Source organism: Salvelinus fontinalis, chromosome 17 (genome assembly GCF_029448725.1).
Source record: "Salvelinus fontinalis isolate EN_2023a chromosome 17, ASM2944872v1, whole genome shotgun sequence".
Taxonomy (NCBI): Eukaryota; Metazoa; Chordata; class Actinopteri; order Salmoniformes; family Salmonidae; genus Salvelinus; species Salvelinus fontinalis.
Genome location: NC_074681.1, coordinates 39,296,986 through 39,312,932, shown reverse-complemented (window position 1 = coordinate 39,312,932; position 15,947 = coordinate 39,296,986). Strand labels below are relative to the sequence as shown.

At 40.7% G+C, this 15,947-nt stretch overlaps 1 protein-coding gene across 1 annotated transcript; it reads left to right on the top strand.

The window, feature by feature from the left end:
• The first annotated feature begins 9,674 nt into the window (after nucleotides 1-9,674).
• Nucleotides 9,675-12,523, top strand: LOC129814340 (prostaglandin E2 receptor EP4 subtype-like). Its single transcript, XM_055867415.1, has 3 exons — nucleotides 9,675-10,716; nucleotides 10,889-11,412; nucleotides 11,447-12,523. Exons 1-3 carry the CDS (start codon nucleotides 9,865-9,867, stop codon nucleotides 11,511-11,513), a joined length of 1,443 nt encoding a protein of 480 aa, XP_055723390.1. The 5' UTR covers nucleotides 9,675-9,864; the 3' UTR covers nucleotides 11,514-12,523.
• Nucleotides 12,524-15,947: the final 3,424 nt, after the last annotated feature.

Here is a 15,947-nt window from a genome sequence, read left to right as displayed (position 1 = left end):
CAAAGCGTTCCGTAAAAGGTAAGCGGGGTTCTCAGGAAGCTGGGGTAGACTGGAGAGACGCACAGGACGGCATGCAGGATCAGGGTCAAGACAGGCAGAAAGGTCAGAACTGGGAAGACTAGGAAAAACAACAACTAGAGCACAGGAAATACGCTGGTTTTCTTGCCTGCCAAAATCCCCCCCTTCTAATATCCTTACTTTTGTGGCTAGAGTCAAATACTTTCTGTGGCACACACTACTGGTCAACATGAGCTACCAAAATGATTCTGAAGTGTGCCATGATTAAGTGTGCCAATGATTATAACGTCAATTCTGATCCAACCATATATTCAGACATTGTACCCCTGGATTGAGAGGATGGAAGTTCAATATGTAGCTAGATGTAGAAGGCTAATGTTAACTAGCTAACGTTGCCCATGAAAGGAAGTTAGGCTAGCGAGCAAGCATTTTAGCCAGGTAGCCTAGGACAACAAAAAATAAAAGTGTGTACTCTATGAGAGTCATAGAGCGTTTCATCAACATGAAAGAGAGAAGGATGGCATTGACGTTTCTCTACAAGTAGGGTGAGTCAACGTGTTTTTTCTACTTGCAGTAACACACGCACACACAAATCAGAAGCATGGACAGCGACATCATATTTAGCTTGCGTTGATTGGACAAAATAGTTTTTGGTATCTTTTAGACTAATGATGATGTTGAAATGTTGAAGTTGAAATGGTGCTGTAATAGTAAAGGCAGCTCCTGTTTTCTTTGCGACTTGCGGTGACTCTCCGTGGGCCTAAATCAATAGTTGTTTAGTAGTCCAAAAATGTTGGAAACATTACCTTGCTTGACCATGTTGTAGGTCATGTAACTGTTTGTTACATACAATATGCTTTGTGAACTTCACCAGACAGAGGTTACTCTCCGGTTTAGTGATGAAACAAAGGTGTGGTTGAATTTATTCTGCCACTGTGTACTCTTATTGTCTCAGCCTTAGGCCTACAGTATATATTACGGTGGCCATGCATATCAACTAATAGGTTATAGAGCAAACAATGCAATTATCACAACACATAGGTTGTAATAAATGATGTATTATTTTCTGGCTTGTCTTCCCCAGGTGTTTTACCCACGTACCGCACAGGTTGTGAGCGTCGCAAACAACCTTTCAACTCTGAGAATGAGAATGGGAAATTACTGTAATTAAGACATGCATTAACAGAAATGTATGTAACCAAATGAAGAGGGATTAATGGTACATTTACTAGACCTACTGGTGACACATGTAATGGAAAATTAATCAATTCACACAATTAAAGAATGAATGGGCAATACTTGGTGGGAGACAGCTGAGCACATTCTGGAGAGCTGAGTGCATTCTGGAGAAAGACACACCATATCTTCGCCACACTCCCCTCCCCTTCCTGCTGCTACATTTTTTATGATACTCAAGACACATTATCTTCACACGTACACTACCGTTCAAAAGTTTTGGGTCACTTAGAAATGTCCTTGTTTTTGAAAGAAAAGCACATTTTTTTGTCCATTAAAAGAACATCAAATTGATCAGTACAGTGTAGACATTGTTAATGTTGTAAATGACTATTGTAGCCGGAAATGGCAGATTTTTTTATGGAATATCTACATAGGCGTACAGAGGCCCACTATCAGCAACCATCACTCCTGTGTTCCAATGGCACGTTGTGTTAGCTAATCCAAGTTTATCATTTTAAAAGGCTAATTGATCATTAGAAAACCCTTTTGCAATTATGTTAGCACAGATGAATACAGTTGTCTGATTTAAAGAAGCAATAAAACTGGCCTTCTTTAGACTAGTTGATTATCTGGAGCATCAGCATTTGTGGATTCGATTACAGGCTCAAAATGGCCAGAAACAAAGACGTTTCTTCTTAAACTCGTCAGTCTATCCTTGTTCTCAGAAATGAAGCCTAGAGAAATTGCCAAGAAACTGAAGAGCTGGTACAACACTGTGTACTACTCTCTTCACAGAACAGCGCAAACTGTCTCTAACCAGAATAGAAAGAGGATTTGGAGGCCCCGGTGCACAACTGAGCTAGAGGACAAGTATATTAGATTGTCTAGTTTGAGAAACAGACGCCTCACAAGTCCTCAACTGGCAGCTTCATGAAATAGTACCCGCAAAACACCAGTCAACAGTAAAGAGGCGACTCCGGGATACTGGCCTTCTAGGCAGAGTTCCTTTGTCCAGTGTCTGTGTTCTTTTGCCCATCTTAATCTTTTCTTTTTATTGGCTAGTCTGAGATATGGCTTTTTCTTGCAACAACTGCCTGTATTTTAGATGCTTTTCACTGACAGCCGCAACTCAATCAGCTAGACATATTGTTATGCATCCTGCCCAAATTGCGAGATTCACAAATAGGCATAGGCCTACACACTTGTGATTTGAAACAATCCACAGCTTTAGAAAAATTAAAATAAGCTAATGCTCCTCTGTTGCTAAGTTATTCTCTCTGGTGAAGTATTTTGAACAGGGGCACAACTTTCACTGGGGACGGGGGGGACATGATATTCCCCCCACATTCTCAAAATAGCATTTTTCTCCCCCCAAGTTTTATAATTGCACTGTGATCCAAAAAAAGTGGCATCGTGTGCTTTAGGACCAAGCGGACGCCTCAGAGCGGTCAGGTAGGCTGTTTGGCGGTTTCAGCCGGCTGAATTTAGGACCATGCAGATACCACAGAGCTTGTGGAAAGGCAGTGTGATGGCATAGCTTAAGACCAGCACGGTGCTGCTGTCTGCAGCTTTTGTCTCTGTGTGTTGCTCTTTTTCTCAGAGTTGTAAAAGAATGCAAAGCAGAAACTGGATACTCTTTAATTGACTGATGTAGCCAGCAAGGCAACTGCTGTTTGACTTAACACAAAACAAGTGTATATTCCCAGTGCTGAGCTGATAGTGTAACTGACCATTAGTTCATGTTTCATCCCCCTCTCAACTGATGTTCTGTCTGAAGAGAATGAACTAGCTAGCTAGCTATTATCTACCACAAACAGTTCAGCTCTAGCCTCTAACTATCTGTCAGATAGCAGTATCTACAGCTGCTGTGTGTAAGGAAATGTTTTGTAGCCTTTTTGTCCCGTTTCAACAGAAGTACATTTTAACTTGGCTAGTTTTCACCAGTTGATGTACCATTAGAACTAGCCAAAAGTTGGCTAACGTTAGCTAGCTAGCTCACTAACTTTAGATATTATTTTTGCCTCAATCACACTAGACCTGAATCAAACGATGAAACCAGCGGCCAAATGCTGGTTGACAGCGCAATGTGAGTTTTTATTTGAGTCAGTATAGCAATGTAACGTTATTGATCTGTCAGTTTCCATAGCTAATTCCCTACTTTTCACACTGACACAGTATAAACAGCTCTACAGACTACAATGTCATGGTGCACAGTCAGTACCCAACACTATTGATGATGATGAATAGATACAGATACAGTGCATTCGGAAAATATTCAGACCCCTTGACTTTTTCTACATTTTGTAACGTTACAGCCTTACTCTAAAATTGATTCAATTGTTTTTTCCCTCATAAATCTACACACAATACCCCACAATGACAAAGCAAAAACAGGTTTTTAAAAATGTTTGCAAATGTATAAAAAAAAAAAAAAAATATCACATTTACATAAGTATTCAGACCCTTTACTCAGTACTTTGTTGAAGCACCTTGGGCAGTGATTACAGCCTCAAGTCTTCTTGGGTATGACGCTACACACCTGTATTTGGGGAGTTTCACCCATTCTTCTCTGCAAATCCTCTCAAGCTCTGTCAGGGTGGATGGGGAGCGTCGCTGCACAGCTTTTTTCAGGTCTCTCCAGAGAGCTTTGAGCGGGTTCAAGTCCGGGCTCTGGCTGGGCCACTCAAGGACATTCAGAGACTTGTCCCAAAGCCATGTCAGCATTGTCTTGGCTGTGTGCTTAGGTTCATTGTCCTGTTGGAAGATCTCTCTGTACTTTGCTCCGTTCGTCTTTCCTTCAATCCGGACTAGTCTCCCATTCCCTTCCGCTGAAAAACATCCCCACAGCATGATGCTGCCATCCCCATGCTTCACCGTAGGGTTGGTGTCAGGTTTCCTCCAGACTCGACGCTTGGCATTCAGGCCAAAGAGTTCAATTTGGGTTTCATCAGACCAGAGAATCTTGTTTCTCATGGTCTGAGAGTCCTTTAGGTGCCTTTTGGCAAACTCTAAGCGGGCTGTCATGCGCCTTTTACTGAGGAGTTGCTTCCGTCTGGCCACTCTAGCATAAAGGCCTGATTGGTGGAGTGCTGCAGAGATGGTTGTTCTTCTGGAAGTTTCTCCCATTTCCACAGAGGAACTATGGAGCTCTGTCAGAGTGACCATCGGGTTCTTGGTCACCTCTCTGACCAGTCCCTTCTCCCCCGATTGCTCAGTTTGGCCAAGCGGCCAGCTCTAGAAAGTCTCTTGGTGGTTCCAAACTTCTACCATTTAAGGATGATGGAAGCCACTGTGTTCTTGGGACCTTCAATGCTGCAGACATTTTTTCGTACCCTTCCCCAGATCTGTGCCCAGACACAATCCTGTCTCGGATCTCTACGGACAATTTCTTCGACCTCATGGCTTGTTTTTTGCTCTGACATGCACTGTCAACTGTGGGACCTTTTTAAGACAGGTGTGTGCCTTTCCAAATCATGTCCAATCAATTGAATTTACCACAGGTGGACTCCAATCAAGTTGTAGAAACATCTCAAGGATGATCAATGGAAACAGGATGCCCCTGAGCTCAATTTCGAGTCTCATAGTAAAGGGTCTGAATACTTATGTAATATCTTAATTTTTTTATAGATGTGCAAAAAAAATCAAAAACTTTTTTGGCTTTATTATTATGGGGTATTGTGTGTAGATGAGTAATTTTATTTTTTGTATTTAATCCATTTTAAAATAAGGCTGTAACGTAACAAAAGGTGAAAAAAGTCAAGGGGTCTGAATACTTTCCGAATGCACTGTATGTTTGAATGCCCATTCATGTTCATATATTCGCAGACATAAATTACTGCAGTTTAAGACCATCCATAGAACATGCTATATTCCAGTGAAACTGAAAATCATGCACTCATAAATGTAATTGGTCTGCTCAAAGTGTAAAACACAAAAGGGGACCTACAGTGGGCTCCAAAATTACTGGCACCCCTGACTGGCAATGCGCAAATCATGCTTAAACAAATATAAACAATATAATTATAGAGATAAACTCAAAATACCAACATATGAGAAATACGATACTTTATTAATGTTTCAATGGAACCAACCAAAATAATTAATTGATTTAATTAAAAATCAATGTCCTCCAAATCAAGGTTTCACAATTAATGGCACCCTTAAAGATTATTGTAAATAACATCTACCAAAATTTAACCACAAATTAAATTCCACTTATTTAAGTTTATTTAAGTCTTAAGGAACTATATTGAGCCATTACATCACTTCCTGTTTCACTAGGGTATAAAAATGAGGTAACACACATGCAATATCCCACTGTCATCCAACACCATGACGAAAACAAAAGAACTGGTAGTTCAAAAGAGACAGATGGTCGTAGACCTTCATAAATCTGGTAATGGCTACAAGAAGATCCACAAACGATTGAATATACCACTGAGCACTGTCAGGGCAATCATTAGAAAATTCAAAAGATATGGAACAGTTGAAAACCTCATGGGTAGAGGACGCAAATGCATTTTGCCCCCCAGGATAGGGAGAAGGATGGTGAGAGAAGCAACAAAATCCCCAAGAATCACTGTGAAAGAATTGCAGGCCTTGGTGGCGTCTTGGGGTCACCAGGTTTCAAAAAGCACCATCAGACGACCGTGAAGCTATTCAAACAAAATAGTCCTGACACTAAACACTACACATAGACATAGACAATTACCCACAAATCCCCAACACAAGACAAGCCACCTATATATGATTCTCAATCAGGGACAACGATAGACAGCTGCCTCTGATTGAGAACCATATTAGGCTGAACATAGAAACAGACAAACTAGACACACAACATAGAATTCCCACCCAGCTCACGTCCTGACCAACACTAAACAAGCAAAACACACAAGAACTATGGTCAGGACGTGACACCTCCACAACCACAGGCTCTTTGGAAGGGTTGCCAGAAGAAAGCCCTTTCTGACCACAAGACACAGACGCAAACACTTGGAGTTTGCCAAACGTCATTTAAATTATGACTGGAAGAAGGTGCTCTGGTCAGATGAGACCAAAATTGAAAGTTTTTGTCAGATACAGCATCGGCATGTTTGGCGTCGAAACAGAGATGCGTACAAGGAGAGGCACCTCATACCCACGGTGAAATATGGAGGGGGGTCAGTGATGTTTTGGGGCTCTTTTAATTCCAGAGATCCAGAGGCACTGGTTAAGATTGATGGCATAATGAATTCCACCAAGTATCAGGCAATTTTGGCTGACAATCTGGTTGCCTCTGCCAGAAGGCTGCGACTTGTCCGTAGGTGGACTTTCCAATAAGACAATGACCCGAAACATACCTTAAGATCCACACAGAAATGGTTCTGTGACAACAAAATCAATGTTCTGCCATGGCCATCTCAGTCGCCGGACCTCAATCCAATCGAAAACCTGTGGGCTGAGTGGAAGAGGGCAGTTGATAAGTGCAAACCCAAGAATGTGAAGGATCTTGAAAGGATCTGCATAGAGGAGTGGTCCAAAATCCCTCTAAATGTGTTCCTTAACCTTGTCAAACTTTACAGGAAAAGACCATGCTGTTATCCTTGCCAGAGGTGGTTATACTAAGTACTAAATGAGGAGTGCCAATAATTATGAAACCTTGATTTTGGTTCAATATATTTTGTATTAAATAATTGTATGATTTTGGTTGGTTCCATTGAAACCTTAATAAAGTACAGTATTTCTCACTGTATTGTTGGTATTTTGAGTTTATCTTTATAGTTATATTGTTTATATTTTTTAAAGTATTTTCTGTGCATTGCAAGTCAGGGGTGTCAGTAATTTTGGAGCCCACTGTATTTGCATATGTTAAGCTCTTGTGAAAGTTGGCTTAATTCTGGCAAAGAGTATGGTATTTTATCATCACATGTCTACAGACTCTCCCTTCTTCCTGTTTTTGATTGCTTGGAAATGTTGATACTGGAGACTGTTATCAGAAGGAACTGTGCAACCTAGCACTTATAGCAGCTACGAACGGTAAATGACTGTAATAATAATATTTTGAATGCATTAAAAATGACCATAACTAAACAAACAGTGCAGATTAGAAATGATGGGAATTAACGGTAAATGTAGGCTACTACTGATGATGTATGTAATGGGAATTGATAGACGTTACACTACCAACAATGCACACAATGAAGTTATGAAACAATGAATAACCACGAAATGGTGGGAGAGAGCGCATTCTGGAGAAAGATGTGGCATCCCCGCAGCCTTTTCAATGGATTAGTCCAATGAGACAGGCGCAAATCACACAGGTGTCTCGTGTGCCATGAAATACGTATATATTTGCGACTACTCGACAAAAACAATCTAAGGTTTTCAAAACAGACCCCTTTTGTCATACAATAGGCTATTCCATATAAGGCACACAGTATACCCTTAATCTTGTAATAAATCAAATCTAGTGATGCGTAACTTGATATTTCTGCCATCCATTGGGACATTGTGGGAGGGTAACCAACCTTCCAACTAATGACAATGCATTTCTTAGCCGCTATAAATGCTAGGTTACACAGTTTAAAAGATAAAAGCACATACTTTTTACTTTTTGCCAGAATTCTGCCAGCCTTCACAAGTGTCACGCCCTGACCTTAGAGATCCTTTTTATGTCTCTATTTTGGTTTGGTCATGGTGTGAGTTGGGGGGGGGTATTCTATGTTCTATTATTTGTATTTCTATGTTTTGGCCGGGTAGAGTTCTCAATCAGGGACAGCTGTTAATCGTTGTCTCTGATTGAGAACCATACTTAGGTAGCCCTTTTTCCCATCTGTCTTTGTGGGAAGTTGTCACGCCCTGACCATAGATTGCTTTGTATGTTTCTATTTTTTTGTTTGGTCAGGGTGTGATGTGGGTGGGCATTCTATGTTTGTATGTCTATGTTTTCTATTTCTATTGTGTTTGGCCTGGTATGGTTCCCAATCAGAGGCAGCTGTCATTCGTTGTCTCTGATTGAGAATCATACTTAGGTAGCCTGTTTTGCCACTTTGAGTTGTGGGTGGTTATTTTCTGTTTAGTGTTTGTTGCACCTTTCAGAACTGTTCGTTGGTGGGTTTGTTGTTTTGGTTCGCGTGTTCATCTTTATTAAAAGTATTATGGATACGTACCACGCTGCACTTTGGTCCTCCTCTCCTTCTCCCGACGACAATCGTTACAGAAGTTGACTTTGTTTGTTGACTTTACATGTACGCTCACCACGCTGCACCTTGGTCCACTTAATTCAACAGCCGTGACAACAAGACCATAACATATGCAAATATGTCCCCTTTTTGTTTTACACCTCCAGCAGAATAATGACATTTCTGAGTCCATGATATTCAGTTTAACTGGCATATAGTATGTTATATGGATGGTCTTAAACTGCAGTAATTTATGTCTGAGATGAAATGAACATGACTGGGCATTCTAACATATCTATATCCATTCATCATCGTAGCGTCTCCCAGATCTTCCTCACATTTTTTTGGTTTTAAATGTTTTGTGTCATCGGGAAAAGCCTCTATCAACCCTTGATACACTTTGGAAATCAACTTTAGGGGTTTAAAAGATTGCCTAAAAATAGTTCAATTCTTTGAAGCTTCTTGCTTGTCCAGTGTTCGCTGCACGGAGGGAATAAAGTGTTACATCTGCAAAAGTTCACCTCTTATGCCGTCCCCGATTGTCCCTAGCTTCCTGACCCTGATGAGACCCGTCACCATCTGATCCTGCTCAGATGAGGCATTACAAAGAACTACCTTGGTGTACATTTATACATTATATTACCAATGAATAGAATCAATGGTTCAATCATTGAAATTACCATTATTCCCAGATCCCAGACTGTAGCCTACCCATCAACACAAGATGGAACTTTGAATCCATTCACTGGTTGTTATAATATACTGCAAAATGTCCCCAGTGAAAGTTGCGTCCCTGCCCCATAGTATGATCTATAAAAGCATAGGTGTGGCTCAGATCATCTGGGCTGTGTTGCTGGGCTGTACACTGAGTAGACAGACTATGTCTACTGTTGAATAAAGACGAGTTTAAAACAAACGGTTCAACATTCATTGTAAAAATATTCACAGACTTACTTTCCAAGGATAGACGTTTGGCACAAATATCATTTTTCTGTGTTGAAGTCATGCAGTGTCCATTATTGAACCTAGAAGTATGATAATATCAGGCTGTATCACATCCGGCAGTGATAGGGCAGCGCACAATTTGCCCAGCGTCGCCCGGGTTTGGCTGGGGTAGGCGGTCATTGTAAATAAGAATTTGTTCTTAACTGACTTGCCTAGACAAATAAACGTTCAATGTTTAAAAAAAATGTAGGCTACACCTCGTGTGCCTGACGTCACATTATTGACATCAATGGATGTGTGCGAGCGAACAGCTAGTAGCTTAAAAACCAGCAGCAGCGTCAGGAGCGGTTGTAGACACAACCCTAACAAAACCACACTGTTATGGGAACTGTTTGAGCTTGCTGGTAGGACAAAAACAAAGCCCAGCAACATATGTTCTGTGGTATCGTAGGCTACGCTTTCTTTTATGTTCTCTTGTAAAGATACTGCATGGTGGGAAGGGAATGTTTCATAGAAGTTGAAGCTATCAAGCTATTTTCTTTCCGTTTTAATTTTAAGAATTATGAATTATTCCGTCAATGACAATGGCTCGAACATTTCAGAACTACTCCAACCGCTCTGTGTCACCTACAACCACAGCACTTTCCCACCTCTGCGACTGGAATCCAAATCCCTGGTCACTTCAGCCACTATGTTCGCCGTTGGAGTCCTGGGGAACCTCATTGCCATTGTTGTGTTGTCCATCTCAAAGAAAGAGCAGAAGGAGACCACTTTCTATACGCTGGTTGTTGGAATGGCTATCACGGACCTGTTAGGCACCTGTTTCACCAGCCCAGTGGTTATCGCCACCTACATAGTCCAGAGGTGGCCCGGTGGAGAACTACTGTGCGATTTATTCTCCTTCTCTATGCTCTTTTTCGGCTCAGCTGGAATGTCCATCCTGTGCGCCATGGCAGTTGAACGATACCTGGCCATAAACTACGCATACTTTTACTCTCAATACATTGACTGGACAATGGCTCGTTTCGCGCTCATGGGCATCTACCTGGCCAACATTGCGTTATGCATCATGCCCAGCTTTGGGTTCGGGAAGCACATGCGCCACTTTCCGGGCACTTGGTGTTTCTTGGACTGGAGGGCGACGGACCCCCTCGCCGCCTCGTATTCGTTTCTTTACGGTGGGTTCATGTTGCTGTTGATTGCGGTGACAGTTCTGTGCAACTTCGCAGTGTGTCTGTCACTTGTGAGGATGAGCCAGAAGACGCGGATAGTGAGAGCGAAGGTGTCCGCGCACGGTGGCTCACTGCGCGGGTTCCTGCCCTCTGTCACCAGCCTGTCCGCGGCTGAGATCCAAATGTTCTGGCTGCTAATATTTATGACCATCGTTTTCCTGGTGTGCTCCATTCCTTTAGTGGTAAGTAAAAGGCATCTATGGAAATTTCATTTAAGCTATTGTTCATGCCATGGGCATGTGTTTCAAATATGGACAACGCTATGCAACACAGACATTCATGAATAGAATATTACCGAAAAATTGTTTGCTTTTTCCACATGTACTATTTTTAAATATTCTCTCAATCTGACAGGTGCGCATCTTTGTAAACCAGCTGTATGGTCCTGCCTACATCTGTGCTGGAGTGAAACCGGATTACCGGAGTGATCTGATGGCCATCCGCTTTGCCTCTTTCAACCCCATTCTGGACCCCTGGGTCTACATCCTCTGTCGGAAGAACCTGTTGTTTAAGGGCTGTGAGAGGATGAAGAATACAGTTGGAAAAGTCAAGGCGGGGCCCGGGCCTAATTTAGTATTTGCTGGCACTGGCAGTCAACATTCACACCTGTCATTTGAATGCACTAACGAGACCAGTTATGTGTCATTATGCACAACCAACTACAGAAATGAATTCGAGAACCAGGTTAACACCAAAAGTAAATCGTTTACAGACTTTGCCATGCGACAAGCCTGGGACTTTGACACAGCGCAGGATAACTTCCATCCGTTTAGTGTCGACCAAACTGCCATGCTCAGCTTCCAGGCGGAACTTGCTGTTGTGTCCAAACCGGCCATGATGGCTTCAATGCCCGGAGGCAGTAAGGCGCTTCCGGCGAAGTGCGCACCAGCAGGTCTCCATAGCCATGTAAAGTAAAGTGGACATAGTCACCTGTACCTTCAGCACACCTAGCTCCTGTCATTCGGAGAAGTGCCTCTGAGCAACTGCAGGACTATGATATCCTCTACAAAACATGAATGTTTTCACATTGACTTTAACAGCAAATATCTGAGATGCTGACAGCCAGACAAACACAGGTCATTTTCCCCAGCAAACGGGTCGTTCTAAGGATGTCCTGGGGACCAAGACACAAGCCTTTTGACGTTCTGGGTATTTCCTAATGACTAACTTTTGTTTGCAGGGACCTTGATGTAGCCTTGATGTACCAAATGGACCCATTTGGACATTTTAAGATGCAGTTTTAAAATTTGTAACGTGATTCTATTATTATCATCCATATGGGTACAATAGGCACCTACTTGCCTTCACGACAGAAATCTCTTTATACCTTTTGAATTCAATGAATTTAAGAATGTAATTTTTACACATTGGTCCCATTTTATAGGATCTTCTTGATATATTCAGATGTCAGTCTTTGAGTAATACAAATATGTTTTTTTTCTGTAAAAGGATGCGCCCAGGTTACAACTCAATGCTGCAGACAGTAATGCAATGGCTTACTCCTCGCTCACACAGACAGCGTCATTGCGTTTTGGTACATCAGAGGTACATTCATTTCCAATGGAATACTGCATTTGCCTTACAGTATTGGGTCGCAGAGGCGGTTGCAATGCATTCTGTGTACTGTGTGGTGCACACATTGGATATATCCAACGTATGCATCAAATTGTATGCGTAGACTTGACAGAAATAATAGCAAAAGGTGTTTGTTGAAATTCTCTTGCGCACATATCCAGTAAAAAAGTTTAACTTCAGAATATATTTCCCAGCATTGATGCTTTGACACTGTCGGTCTAATTGCAATGTTAATTAAGTAATTGGAAGTGTTGCTTCTTCCTGTGCCATACCAATGTTGCATGCAGGGAATAGTAACTGAATGTACCAACATGTCAAACTTTGTTTTTTACTGTTGAATGTTTTTGATGACGTAACTGTGAGTGATGATCAACTTTCCTATTTAAATGTGTTTTAAAACTATCGGAAAATTCATTCTGATCTCGTGAAAAAAATGGTGTCATTAGTATTGTGCGTTTTTTTAATTAATGGAGAATGAATGCATCTGAACAGTACAACGTGTTACCTCAAGGATGTTTAACTAAATGCAGTGAGTGAATTACATAATAAGCATATTACGCGCCCATATTAAGGTGATCAAGCTCAAACAGAATCAATCCGACAACAGTTACAAGTCATTGTGACGTAAGGTGACGTGGCATCAAGTTTTGCGGTCTAATCTATTAAATGAAGCACGGGCCATTTCATGTATTTGTTGAGGTCTTATTTATCTTTTTCTGAAAACAAAAGCAATGAACACTTGTGTTGAGAGATCATCAACCTGATAATGGTTCACACACTTCGAACGTTGATGAACATTTCTATGGATTATTGAAGTGAAGACGTGTGAAGCCTTCTTGAGATGAATAGTGTGAACTGAACACCTTTCAGGTTGCTGTATTTCTGTATCCAACCTGTAGGGGACACTATGACACAAGGAAAACTACCACTCTAACTGAACAGGACTGTCAAATCAAAGTTTATTTGTCACGTGCGCCGAATACAACCTTACAGTGAAATGCTTACTTACAGGCTCTAACCAATAGTGCGAAAAAATTGTGTGTGTGTGTGTGTGTGTGTGTGTGTGTGTGTGTGTGTGTGTGTGTGTAGTAGGTAAGTAAAGAAATAAAACAACAGTAAAAAGACATTTGAAAATAACAGTAGCAAGCTATATACAGACACCTGTTAGTCAGGCTTATTGAGGTTGTATGTACATGTAGGTATGGTTAAAGTGACTATGCATATATGATGAACAGAGAGTAGCAGTAGTGTAAAAAGAGGGGTTGGCGGGTGATGGGACACAATGCAGATAGCCCGGTTAGCCAATGCGCGGGAGCACTGGTTGGTCGGGCCAATTGAGGTAGTCTGTACATGAATGTATAGTTAAAGTGACTATGCATATATGATAAACAGAGAGTAGCAGCAGCGTAAAAGAGGGGTTGCCAGGGATTTCCAGCCAACCTGGGAAAAGTGCTTTAAAAAATGTGTGTTAAAGGCTGTTATCCATGCTAGATCAAACAATGATGGGGTGATAGACAAAGTTAGGCTTGATGTCACATCAAATGTAGATTTTTAAGGCCATTTCTTGTGGTCAAAGGTCAAATCTGGTGAAAATAGACATAAATGGACACAAATATCCTGAAATTCACAACAAAAACAGGGGATTATCCAACAAACACTTAGACCATGGAAAGGATGCAATAATAGTTACTTTTCATACAGTTTAGCATATTAATACAAACTGACTATGTAATCATTTATAATTACTTAGACTATGGAATAAACGTATTTATAGTTACTTTTGGTATAATTATTATGCTTTAAACTATTCATACAAGAAAAGCATCAGTTCCATCATTTTGGTCAAACTTGGGCCTTAGCAAACAAAAACACTTTTCTCAGACAGTGTAAATCCCCTCTAACTACTCAGAAAGAAACCTCTGAACAATAAGCACTTTACCTTGTGAGGACCGGGCATTCTGAGGCAGAGATATTGGAACTAAGGGGTCAAGTGTAAATGCAGTCAAGTTGACATTTTTGAGGTACTGATAGATTTAGGCCATTTTCGCTAAACGGTAACAATTTACTTGACACCCAGTGTCAACACGTTATGACACATTCATAACCATGTCATAATATGTCATAACAGCTGACATAACATGTCATAACCTGTCATAATATGGCTATGACACAGTCATGACTAATATATTTACACCTGTTGTGACATATATTGCGTTATTTTATGACTGGTTATAACACCTACATAAGAGTGTTAAAACCCACATACTATTAAAAAAAAAAGAAATTCTGCCAAGTTTCCTTCCGTTTTACGTTTGTTTCTTGAATCCTTTGTTGTTGTTGTTGTAATACATTCTTTACAGTCATGTTTTTTGCATCATATGTTAAATAACTTGTAGAAAATACACTGTATGACACTGTCAAGAAGAATTATGACCATCATAATCATATAAGCCAGATAGGCCTATCACGTACAAGCCCTTATGTCAGTTCTCAGTCAAAAAGAGGGTGTCTTGTCCTGCTCCTGAAATCTGCTCCTGTGTTCATCCCAGTCATCAGCAACAGAGCATTGGGGTAGGTGCATGTCTGACATCAATGTGTGTGAAATTACAATTACAATTTAATATGGTCAATTGAGCACTTTTTAAGTTCAGCAACACTCCGTCAAGGGAAATATAGTATTCTTTCTAACAAAGAGGTCTACATCTATTTGGGGATGTTGTGTATCCCTGGAAATAATCAGAGTTTATGTAAACATTACAGTTTTGAAAACAGAGCTTGTCCTCGGTACAACTTACAGTTAAGCTGCCTACATATTTCTGTACTGAACAAAATATTACCACTACCTTTTTAAAACCACGTCTATCTATATTTCCCAAACACAATTCAACACAGTTTTTAAAGTGGTGCTCACAAGCCAAAATGAGTCCCCGTTTTTGTGTACTACGTCATCCGATTGTTTACTCGGTCGTCCATTTCGAGTCATATGTTACGAATTTTGCAATTGTATGATATCATATGAGTTTTGTAATTCATGTGATATGTTACAAATCAAATTTGTGCAATATGTTATGAATTTGTTGTGCTTAAGATCCCAGAGTAAATCTTCAACACAGGCTTAACACCTAACAAACACTTTGTACTTTTTTAAACACTTTCAACATAGGCCAGGCCCTGTTGTTAACGCATATCCCAGTGATAATGCCTTGCATTACGCCTAGGAAGAAAACACTTCAATTTGCTCAACTATAGGCTCAACTTACCCCATGGCAATTGGCTCAACTTACCCCAAGGCAAACATTTGGACTATATTAGCCCACACAGCTACATGGCTGCACTTTCATGCTAGGTTTAGGACCTCATATTGAAGCTTATAGAGACCCCAACTGATGTATAGAACAATCTTACAAGTATCTACTTTGGTTTAGATACAAGCATCATGAAACCTCTAACACAATAAATTAGTGAAAATCTGTTTTTTTCAACATAACTTGCTTACCACTTTTCCATGTGGTTTCTTCCTCCACAGACTCCATGAAATTATGACCGCTTCCTAAATGTTTGGTTAAAATGATTCATTTTGTGAACGGTTTCCTAGAAACAAATATGGCTCAACTTACCCCTTTTGCTCAACTTTACCCCACTCTCACCTACCGTTCAGAAGTGTTTGTCTGAGTGTCTTTTCACCAGGCAGGCCAAAACTCCATCCCACCAAAAAAGGCTTACAGTGCCATTGCAAAGTATTCAGGCCCCTTGATGTTTTCTGCATTTTGTTACGTTACAGTCTTATTCTAAAATGGATTAAATAAAAATGATTCCTCAGCAATCTATACAAAATACC

What these genes read in the sequence shown, in the direction of transcription:
- LOC129814340 (XM_055867415.1), top strand. Translation starts at nt 9,865, where the DNA reads ATGAATTATTCCGTCAATGACAATGGCTCGAACATTTCAGAACTACTC. An exon ending in TGTGCTCCATTCCTTTAGTG is followed by an intron (nt 10,717 to 10,888) that starts GTAAGTAAAAGG and finishes TCAATCTGACAG; the next exon opens with GTGCGCATCTTTGTAAACCA. An exon ending in AGTAAGGCGCTTCCGGCGAA is followed by an intron (nt 11,413 to 11,446) that starts GTGCGCACCAGC and finishes AGCCATGTAAAG; the next exon opens with TAAAGTGGACATAGTCACCT.